This window comes from Microtus oregoni, unplaced genomic scaffold (genome assembly GCF_018167655.1).
Source record: "Microtus oregoni isolate MIOR12 unplaced genomic scaffold, Mior012 000001F_ref0000356, whole genome shotgun sequence".
NCBI classification, from domain to species: Eukaryota; Metazoa; Chordata; class Mammalia; order Rodentia; family Cricetidae; genus Microtus; species Microtus oregoni.
In genome coordinates, this window is record NW_024543060.1 from 74,387,392 (window position 1) to 74,409,634 (window position 22,243).

General features: G+C 45.1%; 1 protein-coding gene across 1 annotated transcript in view; it reads right to left on the reverse strand.

Moving 5' to 3' along the window:
- Positions 1-22,243, reverse strand: part of Pawr (pro-apoptotic WT1 regulator) — an 80,680-nt gene that overhangs the window by 16,678 nt on the left and 41,759 nt on the right. Inside the window, exons 3-4 of the mRNA XM_041663157.1 lie at positions 9,996-10,127; positions 2,644-2,678 (exon numbers count right to left, since the gene is read on the reverse strand). Of these exons, the coding sequence (XP_041519091.1) occupies positions 2,644-2,678; positions 9,996-10,127 (167 nt within the window). The remainder of the gene's footprint in view (positions 1-2,643; positions 2,679-9,995; positions 10,128-22,243) is intronic.

Here is a 22,243-nt window from a genome sequence, read left to right on the forward strand (position 1 = left end):
TGAAAAGCTAGCGGGCGTATACAGGACTTTCTAGATGAACAAACCGGAGTCTAGGTGTCGCATGGCCAGCCTGAAGCTTCATGGAGCTAAAAACCTGCATTCTCAACATTCGGAGGAGACAAGGGGCGTGCAAGCAGTGAGAGAGAAGAGCACACGGGGCCAGAGACTGGAAACCCCTAGAGACTTTCCCGCGTCAGCGCCGACTGTGCGTCCGTACAAGTCACTTGGTTTACAGAACAGACTGTCTAACGTGATGGCAGTGTTTTATCTCTCAGGCCATTGCTCACTTCTGTCATCCCCATTTGTCAGGAGACACCCTCGTTAGGAGACTCCCGTTCTCTGATCGCTGCTACAACTTGCTGACAGATTAGTGAGGTAATGACCTGCTGACAGACGATGACAGATAGTCCTGGGAGCTAAAGAATGGCTAATTTCAGATATATACTCTCAGCTCTACACTGCGCTTCTTAGACCATTATTAAAGTAGTCACTATACCTCAATGAAAAATTACTACAAATTTAAATTTCATTATTGACTCATTTAAGCAGGTTCTCACTAAAGAGCTCAGGCTGGCCTCAAACTCGCCATTCCCATCCTTTGGTTATTTAAAAGGATTCTTAGTAATGCTAAACAGGGCTAAACCTTTGAAAGCTGAAAAGTACAAATCACATACTTTAGGTCACAAAAATAATAATGTAGGCAGATGAACATGTCACACAGAAAATAATGGTTTCAAACCTTAAAAATACACACCACAAAAAACGATTTCTTACTAATTTAACACAATGATTTGATAACAGCATTGAAGAGGATGGTTTATTGTTGTTACTGTGTGTGTGTCTATCTGTGTGCATCTGCGTTATATGTGTCTCTGTGTGTCATTCTGTGTTGAGTTTGTGTTTGTGTATCCATGTTCTGTGTCTCTGTGTGTGCATCTGTGTTATTTGTGTGTTTGTGCATCTGTATTGTGTGTGTGTCTGTATCTGTGTGTGTGTGTGTGTGTGTGTGTGCATACATAAGTGCAGTACCCTGAGAGGCCACAAGAGGGTGACAGAGCTAGAGCTACCAGCAGTTGTGAGCCCCCTGATGTGGTGCTAGGAACTGAACTCTGATCCTTTGCAAAAGCAGTCCTTACTCTCAACTGTGGGCCATCTCTCCAGCACCGTGAAGAGAATTTATATGGGGGCGGGGGGAAATTAAGTATTCCCTCCCTCACTGAATCTGATTCAAGAACACAAATATAAAAGTGCCATTTATAATTTAAATTTTGATTAGAATTACATATTTATAACATAGTTGATACGTTATCTGATTTTATCTTTGTTTTCCAAACAAACAAAACAATGATGGTAATTTTTCTTTTTCTGAAAATATGTCTGTGAATGGTTCAGGTCAAAGCCACTTGGCCATGGTTTCTGGCAAAAGAAAATTTATTCTGTTTGGATTAACCTAGTCAAGGTAAATAAAAACTACTCAGCTCTATATTAAAGGAGCATGTTTCATTATAGGCACATGCAGACACGAAAATAAAAGCAACAGCAAACACTGAATGCTTCCCGTGGGTCACGGATGTTGGGGCGGGCTGATTCAACTCCTGCCACACCGGCCTCTTGTCCCTCCCCTTCTCACAGATCGCACCAAAGGTAAAAACACAATCACATTTTACTTTGCTTGCTTGGTAATAAAACTGAGTTCTTATTAGCAAACGTCTTACCCTTGAACATACGAACAGACAAAAGCAAAGGTTTTACATGTGTAAGCCTCGACAGATGATCTTTTGTATTTAATAAGTGTATAAGTTGGAGTGAGACCACCTGACCTCAAATCGGATATATGCTATCAGCTTGGCTTGTATTCTGAGGAACGTCTTCTACTTTATAGACCCCCCTTCCTTTATCTATAAAATGCCAGCAGATATTGTATCTACCACATAAGCCAACTATGAGAGCCACACGAGAATCTTAATATCTCACCAAAACCCTTATCTAATTAGAGCACACTCTGCAGCCTTTGTGGTCCCCACAGGGAAGAAGGTGACGGGATACAGGGCCTCCAACAGGCACAGAAGCCCTGACTGCTCATGTGACAGCTGCGGAGAGGACGCCTCTGGGGAATAATTAGGGTCATGGGGTCATGGGGGTGGACACCTCCACAGTGTAGTCAGTGCCCATATAAGGACAGGGAATTTGACTCCAGCACAGGAAGAAGACCAAGAGCAAACCATTCCCCAGCAAATACCACTGCCACCAAGGCCATTGTCACCGCTGCCGCCACCACCGCCGCGCCAGCAGGCTCCCCGGTTTTCTTGTTTAAGCCAATGAATTTATGGCATTATGACGTTGCACGTGGTCTCTTTGTTATGTCAGTGTGTAACTGCACGAAGGAAAACCAATTCTAAGTTTCTATGTCAATCGCATGAAGATTCACAGGCTTTCCAAGGCTCTGGGATAGGTCAGAAACAAGCCGGGGCTGACCGAGGCTAGACTTTTGTCTACAAGGGAATTTCTTTTTAAAAAACACAATATCCAGGTTTTGGTTTTTTGCTTTTGAAGACAGTGACTCAAAGCAGTTCTCGTGAGTCGAGTCAGCATCCAGACAGGCAGTAGCCTCAAGCCTGTAAGATACAAAGTCAAGACTCTTACCTCTTGTATCTGCCTGGAACTGTTCTTGACGGGTCCTGCAAAGGAAAAGAGGAGAAGTCAGAGCTGTCAGGACCCAATGACAGATCGCGAAACAACAGAGGAGCAGCTGCGGGAGAACGGTGTCGAGCTTGTGCTTAGGAACGCGCCACACCGCTGATCAAACAGAAAGAACCTGAATCTAGCTTTTCAGCCCAAGACAACCATGTTTTAAATACGGAAAGATTTTGGGTGTGAGCCTAGCCTTTAAGGGCTAAGCCATCTCTCCAGCCCAAAATACCTTTAAAAAAATATGGGGTATAGCATGAGTAATCAAAAAAAATTGTTAAACTTTTCTCTTCCTCCCTCCCCTCCCCTCCCCTCCCCTCCCATCCCTCCTTTCTTCCTTCCTTCCTTCCTTCCTTCCTTTCTTTTGAAGGGTTTCACACAGACAAGGCTGGCCTGGAACTAACTAAGGGCTGAGGATAGACCTAAACATCTCATCTCCCTGCCTCCACCTCTGAGTGTTGGGATCATAAATGTTCGCCATTATACCCAGACTATGGCAGGGGAAATCAATCCCCGGGATTCAAGCATGCTAAGATTAACCTTAACCCTTAGGTGCTTCTCCAACCTGACAATTGTTATTGTCTTAATACCATTTCCCTGTCTTTTATTATGCTCTCATTTTAAAATACAAAACAAGAGCAAAAATGGAGTCACTCTGGTGACGCATGCCCATAATCCCAGCACTCAGAAGGCAGAGTCAGGAGGATCTCTGTGAGTTCAAGGCCTACAGATCGAGTTCTAGGACATCCAGAACCACATGGAAAGACCCTGTTTCAAAAAAACAAGCAAACAAAAACAACAACAAACAACAAAACCAAACAAGCAAATGGGGCAGGAGAGGTGGCTCAGTCCTCAGAGCACTGCCTGCTCCTGTAGGACTACAGTCCAAATCCCAGCTCCCAGCCGCAGTTCAGAACCCCCTATGTAATCCCAGCTCCTGGGCATCCTCTTCTGACCTTTGTTGGCAGTTGTACTTACACAGATATACACATACACATAAATAAATAATAAAACTTAAAAGGACCTAAAACTCACCAGAGAGACAGAGACAGAGAAACGAGAGAGAGATTAACTTTTTAAAAGTATAGCTAAAGGTAAAAAGTGAGAAAAGCACATATTACTGCGATGATGCTAAGCTCCAAAAATAAAAAAGAGGAGACAGACAGACTGCTGAAGGTTAACATTAACTTGGGTGGGACATTCCTGTGCAAATCAGTAGGCAGAAATGGTGATAAGTCTGGGCTCCTCTCATCCTTTTTCAGTTTCTTCTTAATAAAACATGTCAAATTTAAGTGTGAGCCCCTTTTCAAACTGACAACAGTGTTACGGCTAAGGGAGATTATATAATTAAATAATTTCTGGTCTGGTTAACGTGAAAGAATAAGCTCGCTTTATGAGCTGACCAGTTCCACAGCGAAATCCTAACTGACTGCCATTAACTCCACGCGTAATAGCAATCCTGGCCGCAGTCCCCGGCTAACCGGTCAGGAGGAAGAGCTAAGCCACCTTCCAACCAGACATACCGCTCCGCAGGCAGCTGAGACCATGGGCTCGGGTTTCTCCCAGTGCCCCAAGAGGAAGCAGCAATACCCATTGTATTGTGGGATTACTCGGTGTAAGAGAGCGGTGCAATTGGCACAACAGGGTTGCAGTGCCAAGTTGGTAAAGATTCAGAACGCTCAGTGGGGTATAAAAATCCTTATCAACTTTCCCCATATATGTTAACTGCTCCCAATAAATTCTCACTAAAACAGTGCAAACCACTAAAAGATACCCTTTATCTTGATGGTTCGATGTTTCATTTTTCTTCCTTATTTCTTAAGTAAACTATGAGCTTCTGGAAGCTTGTCCCTGCCCCACATCTAGAAGTCAGTTTAGGCAGTCTGATATCACAGGAAAGAAAAATAAAGCCAACAAAACCAACAAAACCCCAAGCACTGGGAAGTTTATCAGTCCAGGGGTACAAAAAAATTTAACCGACAGGATCCTGGAGTGTCTGGGTGGGACTGATCCCCATGAACAGAACTCAGACTACTTCCGGGGACGCCTCCTGTGATGCCCACTGAGAAGCCATCTTCACTAGCCGCCTGGCTATCAGCTGGCCTTAATGCAGAGAGAGCAACAAAACCTTGGCCAGATGTTTGCGACATTTCTTCCCCGTCTGTCATTAGAGCAACATCCCCTAAAATGAGGAAGGACCGTCTTTTGCTTTAATGTGGTGACTAAGTAAAACAGATTCTCTGTTTCTAAAAGCTAGTATCTCCAGAGAATAACAAGAAAGAACAGATACATAAACTCTAGCTCCCTGTGCAAGCGCACCATGCTTCTTTTATAAGGGGGACAGTCCGCTGTTCCTCCACGTAAGAATGGACTTCTACACAAATATAAACTCGACCCTAGACCTGGTAGTTGGAAATTTCATTCCCATGACCACACGCAATTCCCGAGCGGAGGAGCTAACTAACTTTATAATTACCAGGGCGCTTCGTCAATAACTATAGTAATTACTGCTAAACTCGACAAGTCCACTCTGTGTGTGAACTAATCTCCCGGGGCTTGCGTTCCCCTGATGTCATTTCATGTATGCGCCCCACCTGTTTCCACACCACGGGCCCTCAACCGCTTCGGCACCTGTGAGGACCGTGTGCCTGAGGTGCCCTTATTGACTGCTCGATGTTCCGGCGAAAGCCAGGGTTTGATTCAAACTTAGGCAAAACAGTTGGCGCTTTTCCAACATTCTCGCAGCCCTGCACCGGTATTCCCCAGCCCTTTAGCAGGATAAACGACACCCTTGCAAGGAAGATTATGTCAGGAAAAGGAGACTTGAAATCGGTTGTGTGACAGACCTGGGGTTTGTCACAGGATCTCATTACAGGGTCCCTGGAGCTTCCGAAATGAGAATCAAGTTCAACTGTTCTTTCTACAAGCAGTTTGGGTGCAGGAAACTTTCCTTGCTTCTTCTTCTTTTTTAATTTTTTTTTTTAACCGACTTGAGTTTCCTATAAGTAAACATGACACAACCCAAATTGTTGGTTTATGTCATCAATTCATCTCGAAAAACCAAAAAAAAAAAAAAATCTTCTAACAGGCTAAGGATGGGAAAGATCGGGAAGCCAACGGAGCGCTTTTCAGACTGAGGGACAATCACAGAGAGTGACAGGAACATGTGATGCTGAGCTGCATTCCTCTGCTCTGCCTTGGGACACGACTGGGGCCACTGGAAAGCTTTAATGAGGCCTGGGTGTGAGTGAAGCGATGTGGTCACTCAGTAAGCTTTGTTGTCGGGAAAACAAAGTATTCAGGGAGCAGTGTTAGAAGGAAAATGTTTTCTGTATGACCTTGTGATTTTGCAGCAAGCAAGCTGAGACTGTTCTGGAGTAAGAATTACTAATGCCTACTCAGGGAAACACCACTGAGGACAAACAGGCAAATATCTCTCTCTTTCTCTCTCTTTCTCTCTCTCTCTCTCTCTCTCTCTCTCTCTCTTTCTCTCTCTCTCTCTCTGTCTCTCTCTGTCTCTCTCTCTTTTGAGACAGGGTTTTTCTGTCTAACAGCCCCAGTTGTCCTGGAACTAGCTCTTTGTAGGACCTGGCTGGCCTTGGACTCACAGAGATAAGCCGGCCTCTGCCTCCCGAGTGCTGGGATTAAAGGCATGTGCTACCACCATCTACTTCATAAAGGTTGAAGAGAGGACACGCCCCCCCCCTTTTGGACTAGGAACCATATTGCATAACGCCATCCGATTATGTATCACCAATAGATTGATCCTTTGATGAAGTCAAAGTCATAACTGAACACTGCTTATGGGACAAAATCTTTAGCATACATGCCCTTTTTTTGAAGAACACTTTGCATCCAAAAAGAGATGGATGGATGGATGGATGGATGATGGACAGATGGATGGACAGACAGAGGTAGCTTCCTTTGTAGGATAGTTCTGAAGTTATATGTAGAAAAGAAATACTAGTAGCTACCAGGAAGGCAGCCAGGTAGTTGACAGCTTCTAATCACACAGTTATACCTTTTGAATTTTGTGTCACATGATAATACTCCTTCAAAAAATTAAGAGTAAGATTCAGTAACTCATAGAAAATAGCAAACATAAAGGAACTTAACCACACCATGCACCATTTCTTTCTATGTTTTATTATTTTCTAAATTTAACTTACTCAGAGAGCATTTAAAAAGCCGGCTTGACCACGTTTAAAAGCTGTAGGAAGCCATAGCTAAAAATAAGAAAGTGTTTGATTCTTCACATTCTATTACCATTGTCGGTATTACATTAGAAATTTAAACCAGAAATAAACTATCCTAACCACTCACAAAGCATGCTGTCAAGCTGCTATGGAATTCCCCTCTGTATGCTGTGAATACCATTGGTTAATAAAAAAACTGACTTGGCCTGATAGGGTAGAAGGGGAAAACTAAACTGAATGCTGGGAGAACAAGGCAGAGTCTGGAAGAAGCCATGGATCCACCGCCAGAGACAGATATGTTGAAACCTTGCTGGTAGGCCACGAGCCTCAAACTAAAATATAAAATAATGGAAACGGGTTAATTCTAGATGTAAGAGCTAGCTAGCAATACGCTTTAAGTAATTGGCCAAGCCGTGATTTAATTAGTAAACCAATAAGCAGCCTTCCTACAATATCAAGCCAAACTCCTATTGGCATTTGTTGTCTTCATTTCTAAAGACCTATCTCCAAGGGCCTGGAGAGATGGCTCAGAGGTTAAGAGCATTGCCTGCTCTTCCAAAGGTCCTGAGTTCAATTCCCAGCAACCACATGGTGGCTCACAACCATCTGTAATGGAGTCTGGTGCCCTCTTCTGGCCTGAAGGCATACACACAGACAGAGTATTGTATACATAATAAATAAATAAATAAATAAATAAATAAATAAATAAATAAATAAGACCTATCTCCTTGAGTGGCTCAGAGCTGTAGACAATGCCAAGATGTAGCCTTTCTCTCTGTCCTATTAAAATAAAACAAACAACGATGCCAAGACTGTTCTCATCTCCCTCCTTCCTCCCCACACCAACCCTCTAGATGTTGGTGTTGTAAATGCTAATCCTTTAGGAGCAACAGGGACCTGCAAATGCAGACTGATACTCAATGAGACGTCAATGATGTAGACGGGGCATTTCCCATTCCCGCTGCCATTTCTGATGAGGCAATTAGGGAGGCCCACGGAGAAGCCTTAGCTTCACTCTTGATGGAGGAAGGTCATTGGTTACTAATAAAACAAACAAACAGACAGAGATTGAAAAATGAAGAGCAGGCCTGGGAAGAGCTCAGAGTTAAAGAAAGACAGATGCATAAGGGCAGCAAACTCTTGAGGGCCAGCTCGGCTGAGCTGGAAGTCCATGCTAGCATGTATGCACACCCTGGAAATAACCAGCCTGCAGCCGACAGAGCCTTTTTCTATTGAAAGAAATCAGCCCCATGTCTGCAGACACTGCCTGATATTATGTTAGCATGCCTTTGCTCTTCAAGTGTCCAGAGTAAGGAGATGGGCAAGAACTGAACCCAGGTCTAGACTTTCAATGACAACGGTGTATTTTCTCCACCACAGTAAGTTAACCCTTCATCATGTGGAGGTCATCACCAAAATAGGACCAGGTTGAATTTCAGTTTTGCTAAACAAAGTCCAAAAGTATCTTAGATTATGCCCAATTGAGAGAAGTAGTGTGTTTCGCTTTAAGAAAGGGCACTGATTTCCATAGAGCCACGATGATTATTACAGAAAGTGGCAGCAACTTGGGGGGGGGGATGAGGGGCAAAGAGGAACCCCCGTCACTCTATGAGTCTCTGTGTCAGTAACTTTAGCCTTAGGGAAGAAAGAGAAGCTTGTACCTGTAGTTCCCAACCATTTCTAAATAGTCATCCCGCTCTGTCAAATGTCTTCATAACAATGAAAAATAGCAAACAGGTATGTCTCTAATCTTTCCATCACTTAAGCCCAGAAAGGCGTGCGGTCCTACAAAATGCCTTTTAAAGTCGTATGTTAATAAAATAAATTTAGAAAATGAAGACTAGGGGCTGGAGATGTAGCTGACTTGGAAGATGACTTTGCCTACCAAGCATAAAGGGTTCATAGACCACACCTGAAATCTGAGGTCAGAGAAGGGAGACCGAGGTTCAAGGTCATCCTTGCAATTAAGGTTGCGATTAGCAGCCTCAAGATATTGAAGTTTCCAGAGAGAAGAGGGAGAAGGGAAAGGAAGGGGAGGGGACAAAAGAGGAGAGGAGGGGAGGGAAGAGCAGACTGGAACTCTGAAAACACGTAATGTCCTTGGGATGCAAACTGCTTGACAGCAGCCCTGGGAAGGCAGAGACAGGAGGATCACTGGGAATACACAGCAAGTTCAAGACCAGACTAGGTCATCTTCTTTTTTTTAAAGAAAGAAAAGCTGGGGTGTGTGGCTCATGTTTATAATCCCAGGTGTAGGGAGGCAGAGACAGGCGGATCTTTAAGGGTGACTCACTAGCCAGTCTCGTCTACGTGGCAAGTACCAGGACACTGAAAGTCCCTGTCTCAAAAAGAAGCAGAGAGTATCTGGAGAATGACATCTGGGGTGAGTTATACTTCTGCCCTGTGCATGTATACACAGATATGGAGAGAGAAATAGGAGGAGAGAGAGAGAGAGAGAGAGAGAGAGAGAGAGAGAGAGAGCGCACGCAAAGAGAGGGAGGAGGAGGAGGAAAAGGTGGGGAAAGAGAGGGAGTGGAAGGGTAGGCAGGCAGACTTAAAACGTCACATAAATGAACAAAACCAGGATGAATTACACCAATAACATTTCAAAACACACTTGACATAACTGATTCTAGAGATGAGAGACAGACACAACAGGGCAGTGGATTCTGGGTCCCGAGACGCACCCAAAAACTATTTTACAGGGTGATTTGTTTCATCGTCAGAGTAAACAACTAAAGAGAAACTGAAATAGGTTTTTTTACCTAATGTATTTTAAACTGTACAGAAATGCAAGTGTTTCTGGGAACTCTTAACATGACACTATCCACACAGTACTGCCTTCTGCATAACACTGCATCATGTCTACACAGTTGACTGGGGAAGCCAGGTCACATTTTTTCTTCAATGCAGTAGGATCCAAAAGTCAGCCTAGCGCCAAACAACGATCAAGTCAGTAAGTCTGGACAGAAGAGAGATCGGTGGTTAAACCCACAGGAAATGCTGTAGTCAGACTGATGCTACCAAAATGGGACTGGAAAAATTATTAAGAGTAGTTTAAATATGGTTGTTCAAATAAACAGCAGCTTCCTGGTCATTTTAAATGCTCACCTGGGACAGGTAGGAAGTGCCTGGATCTAAGAGGCTCGCAGCTTCGTTCTGAATGGTGTTCTGCTGTGTGATGGCGTCTTCTCGTTTCCGCTCTTTCTGGCCGGCTTCGTCGTCTTCGTACTCATCTAAGCACTGAGAGAAAGAACAGTCTCAATTTCATGGCCCATGTAAGTAGCAGAATGCCTTCCAGTATTTAAAAGCACAATGACTAGCATTAAAAAAAATACATATGTGTATGAAGCTGAATGGTGATGGTGCAGGCCTTTAGTCCTAGCACTCAGAGGCAGAGGCAGGCAGATTCTGAGTTTGAGGCCAGCCTGGTCTCCAGAGTGAGTTCCAGAACAGCCAGGACTACACAGAGAAATCCTGTCTTGAAAAACAAAAACCAAACAAGCAAGCAAAACAAAAGGAAATCTGTATGTAGTCACAAATTACGTTCATACGAAAGAGATTTCTTTTTAGCAATTCCTATAAATTAAATTGTCTCCTAAATTCCAACGTATTTATAGTCTCACCCATGGCAACATAAAGCTCTAAATACCAGTGACAAGTTTCTCAAAGAGATGGCTCGTCCATTCTCTACCATTCATTCAACATGACACTCAGCAGAGGGTAACACTATAAGCATGGAATTTATAGTTCAGTAAGGAAGGCGTGCGTGCGTGCGTGCATGTGTGTGTGTGTGTATTAGCGATAAGGTCATTTTCTACCTTCACACTGCCTATAGGGACATAAAGAAAGAGTATTTTCATGTGGGAGCCAAGGCTCTGGAACAACTAGCAATTTCAAGGGTAGTGTAATTTGGAAGTACACATCTGGACAAAGGGGAATTCAGAGGATGAGAGCAGCGCACTGAAGAGGCTGACTAGAGGGTTACTAAGAGCTGAGTCAACAGCAGCGATTATCTCTCTCCAAACCTGCCACCAGGAAACCAACCTGAGACAAATCCCTACCCATTATGCTATTACAGCATTGGCTATGAGCTGCTCAGGGCACACATCGAACCCAAACGCTAACCCACGTAGCTTCTCTCTGAGATCCAAAAAATTATGTCTATAGGCATTGCCCATAAAGGCATTAGGACACTGACCAAAACCCAGGAAGGCAGGAGACACCAGGATCTACCTGCAGGATCAGAACAGGCCACTGTGCTAACGAAGAAAAGCGACTAGGGGCCGGGGCGAGAGAACGTGGTGAAGAGGAAGGAGCTGCTAGCTTGTCAAGGGCAATTCAAAGACCAAGTGGACTGGGGATAAGGAAAAGTACGATTCTGTGCTACTCTTACTGCTGTTAGTCTGCCTCTTGACTCCAAGCCAGGAGTCTGCTAGACTCTGCTAGAACCCACAGGTTAGCGTGCAAGCTCTTGAGGCAAGAACTGGAAAGGCGTATTCTTCTCATCTCCAAGAAACACAATAAATAATCTGAGAAGTTCAGAAAGCTGTTATAGGACTTGGAACATCAATACATGGCCAAACAGGCGTGGGGTGTGTGTGTGTGTGTGTGTGTGTGTGTGTGTGTAAAGACTTTCTTAAACCAACAGAGACTATCAGAGCTAATGACAAAATACCAACAACATTCAAGAGTAAAATCAGAGAGTGATGTCATCTACCATGTTCTGGAAGAGCACTGGGTAACAAAACAGCTCAGATGACTATAGGATTCACTCGAGGGTCGGGAAGGAAGCAACTATCACCATTTTATATGATTTATTTATGTATTATTAAAGTTCCCAAAGACTTCTTTTTGATAAACATGAGGAATAATACCTGCCCAACACAACACCAATACACACTGAAACAATACCAACACTTCAGTGCATGGAGGAAGCTAACAAGCAAGAGTAAAAGATTCAGGCTGGTGACATAGCTCAGCTATTCTTTCAGAGGACCCAGGTTCGATTCCCAGCCCCCACATGGCAGCTCACAACTGTCTGTAGGTGCAGTTCCAGGGGACCTGGCATCCTCACACAGACATGTATGTAGGCAAAACACCAATGCACATAAAATAAGAATAAATAAAGTATTTAAAAGAAACAGTAAAAGATTCAGGGAGAAGGCCAGGCATGGTGGGGCATGCACTCAGGACCCACATTCGGGAGGCAGAGGCAGGTGGATCTCTGTGAGTTTGAAACCAGCCCGGTCTGCAGAGCGAGTTCCAGGAATAAGTAATCCCATCTGTGGTCTTCCGCTCTGTTAGCAATGACAGCAAAAGCTCCCAAGCTTATTATTGGGAGCTCAAAGTCAGAATTCTAAATCACAGGTGTGTACAGGTAAAAAGCCAAAGTTGAGGCAGGTGGCCATGGCCTCTCTGAACACTGGGTGTTCATTTGTTCATGCTTATTTTCTGAGACTCGGCGCCTTCCCCCTTCCTCTGCTGCCCCCTTAATAACTGCAGACCGCCCCACCGCTATCAAATTATAATCTAGAGTGAAGCATCCAGTACGTGCTTAATAATGAATCACCAGGGCGAGTCACACCGCGAAGCCAAAGCTACCCCATCAGACCTCTGCACATCTTTCCACAGAGCATCCTTTTCCCTGCTGCCGGGCACCTAGTCCTCCACACTTGGCATCTCCGTAGGAGACTGCACCCCCACCTTGCAGGCAGCTTTCAAAAGGGATTGATTATGTGATTCTTTACAAACTCTTTAGAACCGGTTGGCAACCAGTCCAGATCTGTTGTCTACAGATATTCTAAAAATCTTTAAGCTGTTCTATTTACTTGAGACAAAGATCTGAAAAACGGAAATCTTAATTGGGCCTGGGAGGATGTTCGGTGGGCAAGAGTGCACGCTATTTAAGTGGTGGGGGCTTGAGTTCAAGTCTCCAGCACCCATCTACAAAGTCAGCTATAGTCATATGAGCACCGGTAGCCCCAGCATTGTGAGGGGTCGGAGACATGAGGGGTGCTGGGGCTCGCTGGCTGCCAGCCTAGCTTTGGGGTCAGCGAGGAACATTGTCTCAAGGGAATACAGTGGAGAAGGGCAGAGGTGACCCATGTGAGGTCCTCTTCTGGGCCACTGTGCACACCCACACACCGCCGTGTACATGAATATAAACAAAACTTCACTCTTTTCCAGTTTTAAACCAACCTTCTCGACCACCGACATCTCACCATTCCATGCCAAATAAATACTTCAGCCCCGTTCACTGTCCTGTTACCAGATCTCAGGGCTAAAGTCCTGAAAGCCACCCAAACAGCAATATCCAATCATAAGAACGCTCTATCGCGCGTTTGAACAAAAATAATAACCTTGAGTTGGGTAGCTTTTAAACAACAAGGTGACACCTCCCCTAATAACTTAGTCAATCAGCCCACACTATAAAAACCCTTGAACACCAGAGATGAGAAAGAAAATAAAAACTTCCTGCGCTTCCACTGCGGTTCACGTGGTGCAAGTCTTCCCACAGAGTCCTCTCGAGGCAGGCGAGGGGAGCCCCGCTTGGCAATGTGCTAACATGGTCTCATCATGTGCAGCACAGAGCCTAACCAGTGCACTGCACAGACTGTGACTCCAGACAATTTGTCCACTCCTGTCTGTCTGTGTAGCTAAATAGCCCCTCCTCTCAATATTTGGATGTATCTGCAAGTTCCATAGCTCTTTAAATATGGCACCAATTTCCATCCCAAGAAATCTTACAGAAGGTTACCTGACAGGGAGATGATGATGACCATGACGTTGACCACAGCTACTATTTTACCTTCTCTAAACACTTTAGGGAAATAATGGTCTCAATGAACCTCACTTAGCAGGGTAAAGTTTTATCACAATTTTATTTGCTTTAGGAAATCTCTTTATATATCTTGATTTTCTTAGCCAATATCCTCTCGACTATTACTCATATTCTGGCATCTAAGAGGCTCCCTGTATGATGTGAAGATACCATTGCGTTGTTAACTTGTCATTTTCTCCTATGGTTTTTATGCCACAGTTTCCAACTTAAAGATCCAATCAGCCACGCGTTTCCTAATTTCTGCTACCACATTAATGAAATTAAATTTATTATATAACGATCTTGGAATATATTGGTTTCCCCCCCAATAATAACTGTTCTGTCATGAACAATCCAAAGCTGTGGTACTGGTGGGAGGTTGTGGGAGCAATGGTGCCCACAAAAGCCCAGCATGCCTCAAGTTCACCCAAAGGATCTCCGTTCATCTCTTTACCCTCAACTCAAAATGGTACCGCCAAGTGGGGTGCAGTGACACACACCTTTAATCCCAGCACCTGGGAGCCAGAGGCAGGTGGGTCTCTGTAAGTGCAAGGCCCTCCTGGTCTACACAGGGAGTTCTAGGACAGTCAGAGCTACATAGTGAGACCCTGTCTCGAAGGCAAAAAAAATATCCATCTTTATCACGTATTTTTACACGAGTATATTTTTCCCTTTCTATTCAGTCTCACTGGTCTCTCTACAGTCATGTACAGGGGACACTGCTTTCACCATTGTGGGTTAACAACATCTACGAGCACCTGCCAGTTCCACTCTTTATGCCTCACCGCTAAATCTTCCTCGTCGCTAGCCAACTTCTTTTTCCCATCTGAGTTCCTTGGTATCTTTCAGTTAACGAATCAATTACTCAGAGAAAATCTGGGGCAATCCTCCTTAGGGTGTAACCTTGTAAAATGGGGACCGTCAGCAGCTACAAAAGGGGGTTGTGGTTATACGGGTTAGCGGTGAATTGAAAGTAAGAAGATCAAAGATCACATGGGTCCTGGGTAGACTGAGAGCAAACACAGATGCTCACTGGACAGAGGAGAGAAACATGGAGAAACACAGTAACGAGAGAGACAACGCCTACTCTCACTAATGTTAAAAGTTCAACAACAGGGGAACGAGGACCATGGTTGAGAACTTGCAATACTGGTGGAACACAAGGTAAGTAAGCAGAGACCCGAAGGACATAGGGCAGATGAAATGCCTTGGACGAAAGCTCTCAAGAAGAATCCAGATTGACCCGGACAATACAGCCCTGGCTGTAGTCTCCACTGTTTGCAATGACCACACCCTTCTGTGACGTGCAGAAAAAAGAATAAGGAGAACAAACATACACAGGAAGCTTAGGATAAATCCTAGAAGAAACATGAAAAAAAAAAACTAAATGAAAACACGGAGGAATTTCCAAACAAGTCCCGAAGGCCTGGGCCAGGAAGGTGACCCTAAGACTTCAAGGGCACTAATCTTTAGTGTTTCTAATTAGCTGGTACTAACTGTAATTACATTAGTGCTAATCTCCTTGGAAAGTGATTCAGATTCATATTTTCAGCAAGCTTGCTTATTTACTCGCCCATTTATTTATTTATTTAATCCTTAGGGCCTTGCTAGCTCTGGCTAGCCTTGAGTTTTTGCAAGCCTCCTGCTTCAGCCTCCCTAGTGCTGGTATCTCAGACGTGCACCATCAGGCCAGACTGCCTTGTTTTAGGAATGAATGTGGAGGAAGGTCACTGCCTATCTTTCCACTGCTCAGACAGGTTACTCGGCAGCAAGCCCCGACAGGCAAGGTATTAACTATGCAATTACATTTGAACATGCTTTTGCTAATGGCATTTTCCGGCAACATCTGACTCTTTCGCCGACTGGCATGTCTTCCTCCTTCTAAGTTACAAACCGCGGTCAAGATTGTAGAACAAGACTCATTTTAGGTGAAAACCCTCTCTCCTCGGTGTTGCATACTTCGTACGCCTATGTTGTTGCCCACAGCAACATTCCAACCTGAACAGCTTTGTCTCAGGGCTTTCCAGTTGGGAGGTAAGTAAGCCTGGGTATTTACAGCCTAAAAATTCCTCACCATGAGTCACACCGTGCAGAGGAAAACACAGTGAGCACTAGCTCATGGTAAGAGACATCTGAAGAAGAAACAAACAATGCAACGTGTAGCGGCCACTCAGACTTAGACCCAGCTATGGAGGCTTTTAAACAAGCGCCGTGGAAAGCCAGCGTCAGGCTCTCATAAGGATAGCTCCGCTCCCAAAGCAGCAACGCTCGAAGCCATCGAAGATCGCCAAGGCCCTAAAAGATGCATTTAGCTCTCAACGTCCAAACTAGTCCAGTACACACAGCCTTTCTTTGGTTAATCCAGTGATGAAATCTAGACCCTGACAGTTTATCTTGAACTTTCTAGCAGCTTGGACACTCAATTACCCAATGCCTCAGTTTCCCTCACCTCATAAATGGAAACAGCACCAGCTGTCCCCAGTACTTGTAATGAAAGCGTACCTAGGAGGCATCCAGCATGACAGACACACAGCACTCCATCAGTGTGATTACTGTAACTGCCAAGAACACTGTTGTGCACATAAACATGGCAACAGCAATACTAGTTAGTACGAGCGTCAATTTCTAGACTCGTAGTCAATGTGTTTCAACTGGAAATCACACCTTACCTCTCTGTTAAGTCAACCCACAAATGTGCAGTTCTTCACAGGGTAGGAACTCCACATTGACTCACTGAGAGGAAACCGGTCCTACGGTGCCAGATTCTGAGAGCGATGGCTCGGTAGATTTAGATTCTGAGAGCGATGGCTCAGTGGATTCAGCGCTTGCTGAACAAGCACAGGAGCCTGGGTTTGGGCCCCCGGCACCAACGTAAAATCTGGCTGTGGAGGCACACACCCGCAATTCAATGCTGGTGTGTGGGGTGGGGGTGGGGGGAGCTGGAGGATCCCGCCAGCTTTCTGGACAGTCCAACCAAATTAAAGGAACTCTAGGTTCAGTCAGAAGAACTGAAGCCCGTCTCAAAAAATAAGGCAGAAAGCGACAGGAAGACGCCCCAACCTAGACTTCTCATCTCTATACACTCACACAACACTGTCCACACACAAACACAAAACCGGATTACAATTTTTCAATTTCTTCATTTTTGACAGTTTTGCCCCTCGACGCAAGGTCTCACAATACCCCCAGGGTTGGCTTTGAGAGCCCCGCAACAAGCTGAGAGCAGACAGCATACCACATGTCCCATTCAGCTGCCCACACCCTCCACAACCCGCCTTCCTTCCGTATTATCAAACAATTTAATCCTCAGACCCAAGGTTGAGTTAGGGTCCTTTGGTCCATACTCAGCAATACCTAAAGAAACAGGAACCACTATAATAAATAAGAATGAATATTCCCTCAATTTAATATTTCCCAAGATCTTAGTGTAAAAAACTTACATGACTTTACTATAAAATGTTTGCTTATTATTCTCCCCTTCTGCCTCAGAATATAAAACAAAACCCTTCTGTACAAAGAAAGGCCTTCTGAACCTCTGTCAGCGTTCCCCTGGGCAATTTCACTGAGGCCTCTCAGGACACACGGGACCTGCGGCCTGTCGCACACAGCAGGGGCGTGCAGAAAGGGCACGCCCAGCATCACGCGTCTCAGAGTGGAAGCCGTCACTGTGACTCACCGCCGAGTCACACGCCACCACACCGGCTGGATGCGATCAGATCTAAGTCAAGACGGAGCTTAAAAACCAGCTGCAGGAGCCGGGATACTTTACAGAAGCCCCGGCTTGTCAGCTTGGGTGGGAACATTGGGGAAAGCACTGAGAATTACCCTTGTGGGGGACAGAGAAGGTTAAGCCGCTAGCACTGAAGGCAGAGAGCCACATGCTGAGATTTCTCCAAGCCCATATGTTTTGCTGAGGATTCAAAAATATGTGGAAAACCCACTGGCAGGATAATTTGTATACATACTTGGGCAGGAGGAATGACGGCACAGAATTCATGGGAGCTTAGCCATCACTCTGCCGTCACACGGATGCTTCTGGAAACAAAACCAAATGGCTTCTGGCTCCTCTGGGCAGAGTTATTGAGAGAACACCATCATTTGGTAAGTATTACTCAGGAAAGATGGTCACAGGAAAGGGACCCTGCTGGCACTGCACAAATCTCTGCCCTTTGGGGTTTGGGGTTTATGCGGCTTCTCCTCCGCCTTTCTCCGCTTACTCCCCCGAGGAGCGTTCCTGTCTAAACCTCTTCTCAAGGTCCTTCCACATGTTCATCTGAAGATGAGTAAACCTCATCAACGCGGTCATTCATCCCAACATGGACTTCTACTTAGTTTAAACCACAACTGGCGGAGAGTGTAAACCTGCACTTAGCAGAGAGGCTACAGCCTAAAAGGTACATCGGCGGTATTAGGCGAATGAATGAACAACGTAATAATCTACGAATACTTCACAGTTCCCCTCGCTCGTTTCTATAGAATGAAACATAGTCTCGCTGAGAGTTCCAAACTGTCAACTTCACACAATCCAGAATCAAGGCATTGGAGATTAGGTTGGGCTGAGGGTACTCCAGTGGGGGATCATTTTTATTAGGGTGGGGAGACCCTCACTGCAGGAAGCACCATTCCCTGGGCTGCAGATCCTGGACTGTTTCAGAGCGGGGAGAGCAAGCTGAGCACAGGCATGCATTCACTCGGGGTCCTCTGCTCTTGACTGATGACAGAACGTGGCCAGTTCTCGCAAGCTCCAGCCGCCGTGACTTCCCCACCATAGTGGAATGGAACCTGGAATCGTGAACCAAACGAACGGTTTCTCCCTAAAGCTGCGTTTCTCGGTCTTTTTTTTTTTTTGTATTTGTATTTTTATTTATTTTTTGATTTTTTTTAATTTATTTATTTATTAAGGATTTCTGCCTCCTCCCCGCAACCGCTTCCCATTTCCCTCCCCCTCCCCCGATCAAGTCCCCCTCCCTCATCTGCTCGAAGAGCAATCAGGGTTTCCTGACCTGTGGGAAGCCCAAGGACCGCCCACCTCTATCCAGGTCTCCTAAGGTGAGCATCCAAACTGCCTAGGCTCCCCCAAAGCCAGTACATGCAGTAGGATCAAAAACCCACTGCCATTGTTCTTGAGTTCTCAGTATTCCTCATTGTCCGCTATGTTCAGCTAGTCCGTTTCTCGGTCTTTTGTAACAGGAGAAGAAACTATGTTCTCAATCCTCGCTTTTCGGCAGATGCAAAGACGTGGCTACATTTTCCTTGTCCCAGACTTTAGACCCATGCTGAGACCAAGAACAGAACCACGGAGAATGTGCCTCTCCAGCTGCCTTCTTTGGATATGCGGCCCTCTGACTGAGTATAAAAGAGAGAGAATTCTAGAAGAACAGGGATGAGCGTAAAGCCCAGGAAGAGTTGGCATAGGGGACCTTGGATGCGTGCTGGGTCTGCAGGCCCATCCGAGAGGGTGATGTCAGAACAAACTACACCGTGTCCTATTCCACGGGAAGTGACTAGACACTAAAGGAAAAGAAACGGGAAGCTTCGGCCCGATTTTCTCTAAGTCGTATACAACATACCCATCACTTAATGCTGCGTCTTCAGCTCACCTTTATCCCGTAACCTTACTCTGTGCGCCCTTCATTCTTAAGGGAGGAAATTAACTGATAAAGCTTTACTGTTTGAGAATTTCATCCATGAATATAATGGGTTTTGGTCCAAGCCACCTCCACTCCCCACCCTCCAACCCCACCTATTGTCCCTCCCAAACAGCATGTATTCACGGGAACATGGGCAGCCGCTCAGGGACCACGTGTGAAGAAAATGTTAGCCCCACCCTCCCCACCCCCTGCAGCAGCCAACTGTCAAGAGCTTGAGGGGCTCTGTGAGAGCCCCACCCCCATCTATGCATTTTGACTGGCTGGCACTTGTGTCTGTTTTGATCTGATAGCAACAGCTACCACCGGTCACCTCCTGTGTGCAACTGTCCCGTCCAGAAAACTGCTGTGCAGATGTCCTCTGCTGTCTGTCTGTCTCATCCATCTGTCCACTCTCTTCTCCTCCATGACCCCTAGCCCTTGTGTGGAAGAGTAAGATGCCGATGTCCCTTTCAGAGCTATGCGCCCCATCGTCTCTTAACCTCTGTACTTTAGCTGGTTCTGAATCTCTGTATTAACAGCCATCTGACTATGATTGAGAACTATACCATCGATGAGCATAAAGATGAGCTTTTGGAAGCGTTACCTGATAATTAAAAGAAAATAATTTTTTAGAGAAACATTATTCAAAGTAGCTAACATAGAGGAAGAAGAACAATCAAGTATGAGTTATGTCATCTAGATGCAGCACGGTGTTTGCAGGGGCTTTCGGGGCGTAACTCTCAATCACCCAGCCCCAGATTACCCTTCTGCACAGACCTGGAGGGAGCTACGGGACAGGCCTGAGTCACGTCACTAATAAGCAATGGGGCTGTGACTTAAATGCAGAGTAACCTGGCTGGAACCGGCACTTACTAGACTAAACTGTACTTACTGCTTTCTGATACCAGGCTTGTTCCCAACCGGGGCAGTCGCAAACACGGCAGGTGTTGTATATAATATGCCATTATGGAGAACGTGACGAAAAACGCAACTAAGGTATGAGTCAGCCGTCACTTAGACCGTCACCATGTGGCTGCTTAATAAAGGAAGCGGTGTAAGATAAGGCATGACTCTTGAAATCTGCTGCCATTTTTAAAAATCCATATATAATACGGAAGGAATCAAGAACTGAAACAGCATAATTAATAAACAAGGCATGCATGGCGTCCTACACCTATATCCCAGCATTGTACGGGGAAGCAAAAGCAGGAGGCACACGGAGTTCAAGGCTAGCCCGGGCTACAAAGCAGCGCAAGTCAGATGCCAGCTTAGGATGCACACCAAGACCCCCTCATGAACAAACAATTTAAAACTGAGGTCTGGTGGCTGCAGAGATGTTTAATAGGAGAGACCGCCTTCCCAGTCATGAGTACAATGGGACACGTGCAATAGTGTTCCCAGTACCGCCAAAACAAAATACCACAGGTGTGAGGTAAACCACAGAAATTATTTTCTTGCAGTTCTGGAAGCTGCAAGTCCAAGATGAAAGAGCAAGAAGGTGTGAGCTCCCCTCAGAACTCTCCCCGTGGCATGCAGACGGCTCCCTGCAGCTGGCACGGTCCTGTCATTGAGCGCGTGCATCTTTGGGATACATATTCTCCCCCCTCCCCCCCCCCCCCCCGTCTGCCCCTTCTCTCAGTACTTAGGCCATATAAATCCAGGGGTGCAAAACTCAGTCTATAGCAACGTGCAATTGCTGCTCTCATGGACACTGGATTGAGCGGCAGTCTTAGCAGACCAGAGCTGGTCTTTCCTTCTCACACACTCACTCCAGTCTGGAGCAACTGCGAGGGCAACAGCTCTCCTGACTCGCATGTCCAGCCAGGCATTGAAATGCAACAGTCATTCAGGAGGAAAACAGTCCTTCGATGCAAACACGCTCACTATGTGGTTTCTCCTCTTGGTAACTGAAATTTCAGATTTGTCTAAAGGGCCAAACTCCCATTATCATTGGGTTTTAGTCTGTCTCACAAGGACCCACAGTTCTTGATGTCACGTTGGAAGGACAAAAATAAGACTTTTATGAGATCGAGAGAGAGAGGGAGAGAGAAAGAGAGAGAGAGAGAGAGAGAGAGAGAGCGCGCAAAATGTCTTCAGAAAGTTGAGCCAATTTGTCTTCATTTTAACAGTTCATGGAATATACTGTTGCATAGCATTCTTCGCCAAGCCTTTTAAAGAATGATAATAATATGCCTTTCGCATTACACTGTTCAGATCAAATTATACGCCTAACAATTGCAAGCACGAAGCATTCATTTACATACCTTCCCTCAGTGTTCACAACTGGGCCTTCCATTTCAAATCACTCAGTGGGAGGTTTAAATGGGACATGGGTAACACGCTGCATGGCTTCATATCTCACTTGCTTTCCTGCCGCCTTTATCAAATAACCAGTAGTTAAATAACACCTTTCTTTAGAATGTTAAAAAAAAAAAACAAAACAAAAACTATTACTTGAGGTTAAAGACAGCAGAGGAGGGGAGGGAGCAGGAGAGGAGGAGGGCAGAGAACTATGTGCAAAGATAGGGTTACTACTGGTTTGCTTTTGCTAGTAAAAATATGCTCACTTTAAAATAGAAAAATATTAAAAACAAAACTCTGTGTGGTCTCAAAACGAAACTCCTTTAGATTGTAAACCAACAAGTCCACTTGTCCCAGGGCCAACAGTCCTGAAATAAAAGACGGAGATTCTCAATCTGGCACAAAGGTACAATAATTCAAAGGCTTCTCAAATTGCTTTTGTAGGAAACAAAAATTCTAAGCACCTTGTCTTAAAAAACCAACTTCTTTTTGTCTTTTCATATTTTTTTTTCCTTTGAATTTCCTGAGGCACGGTTTCTCTGTGTAGCCCAAGCTGTCCTGGAACTTGCTCTGTAGACCAGGCTAGCCTCGAACTCAGAAATCCT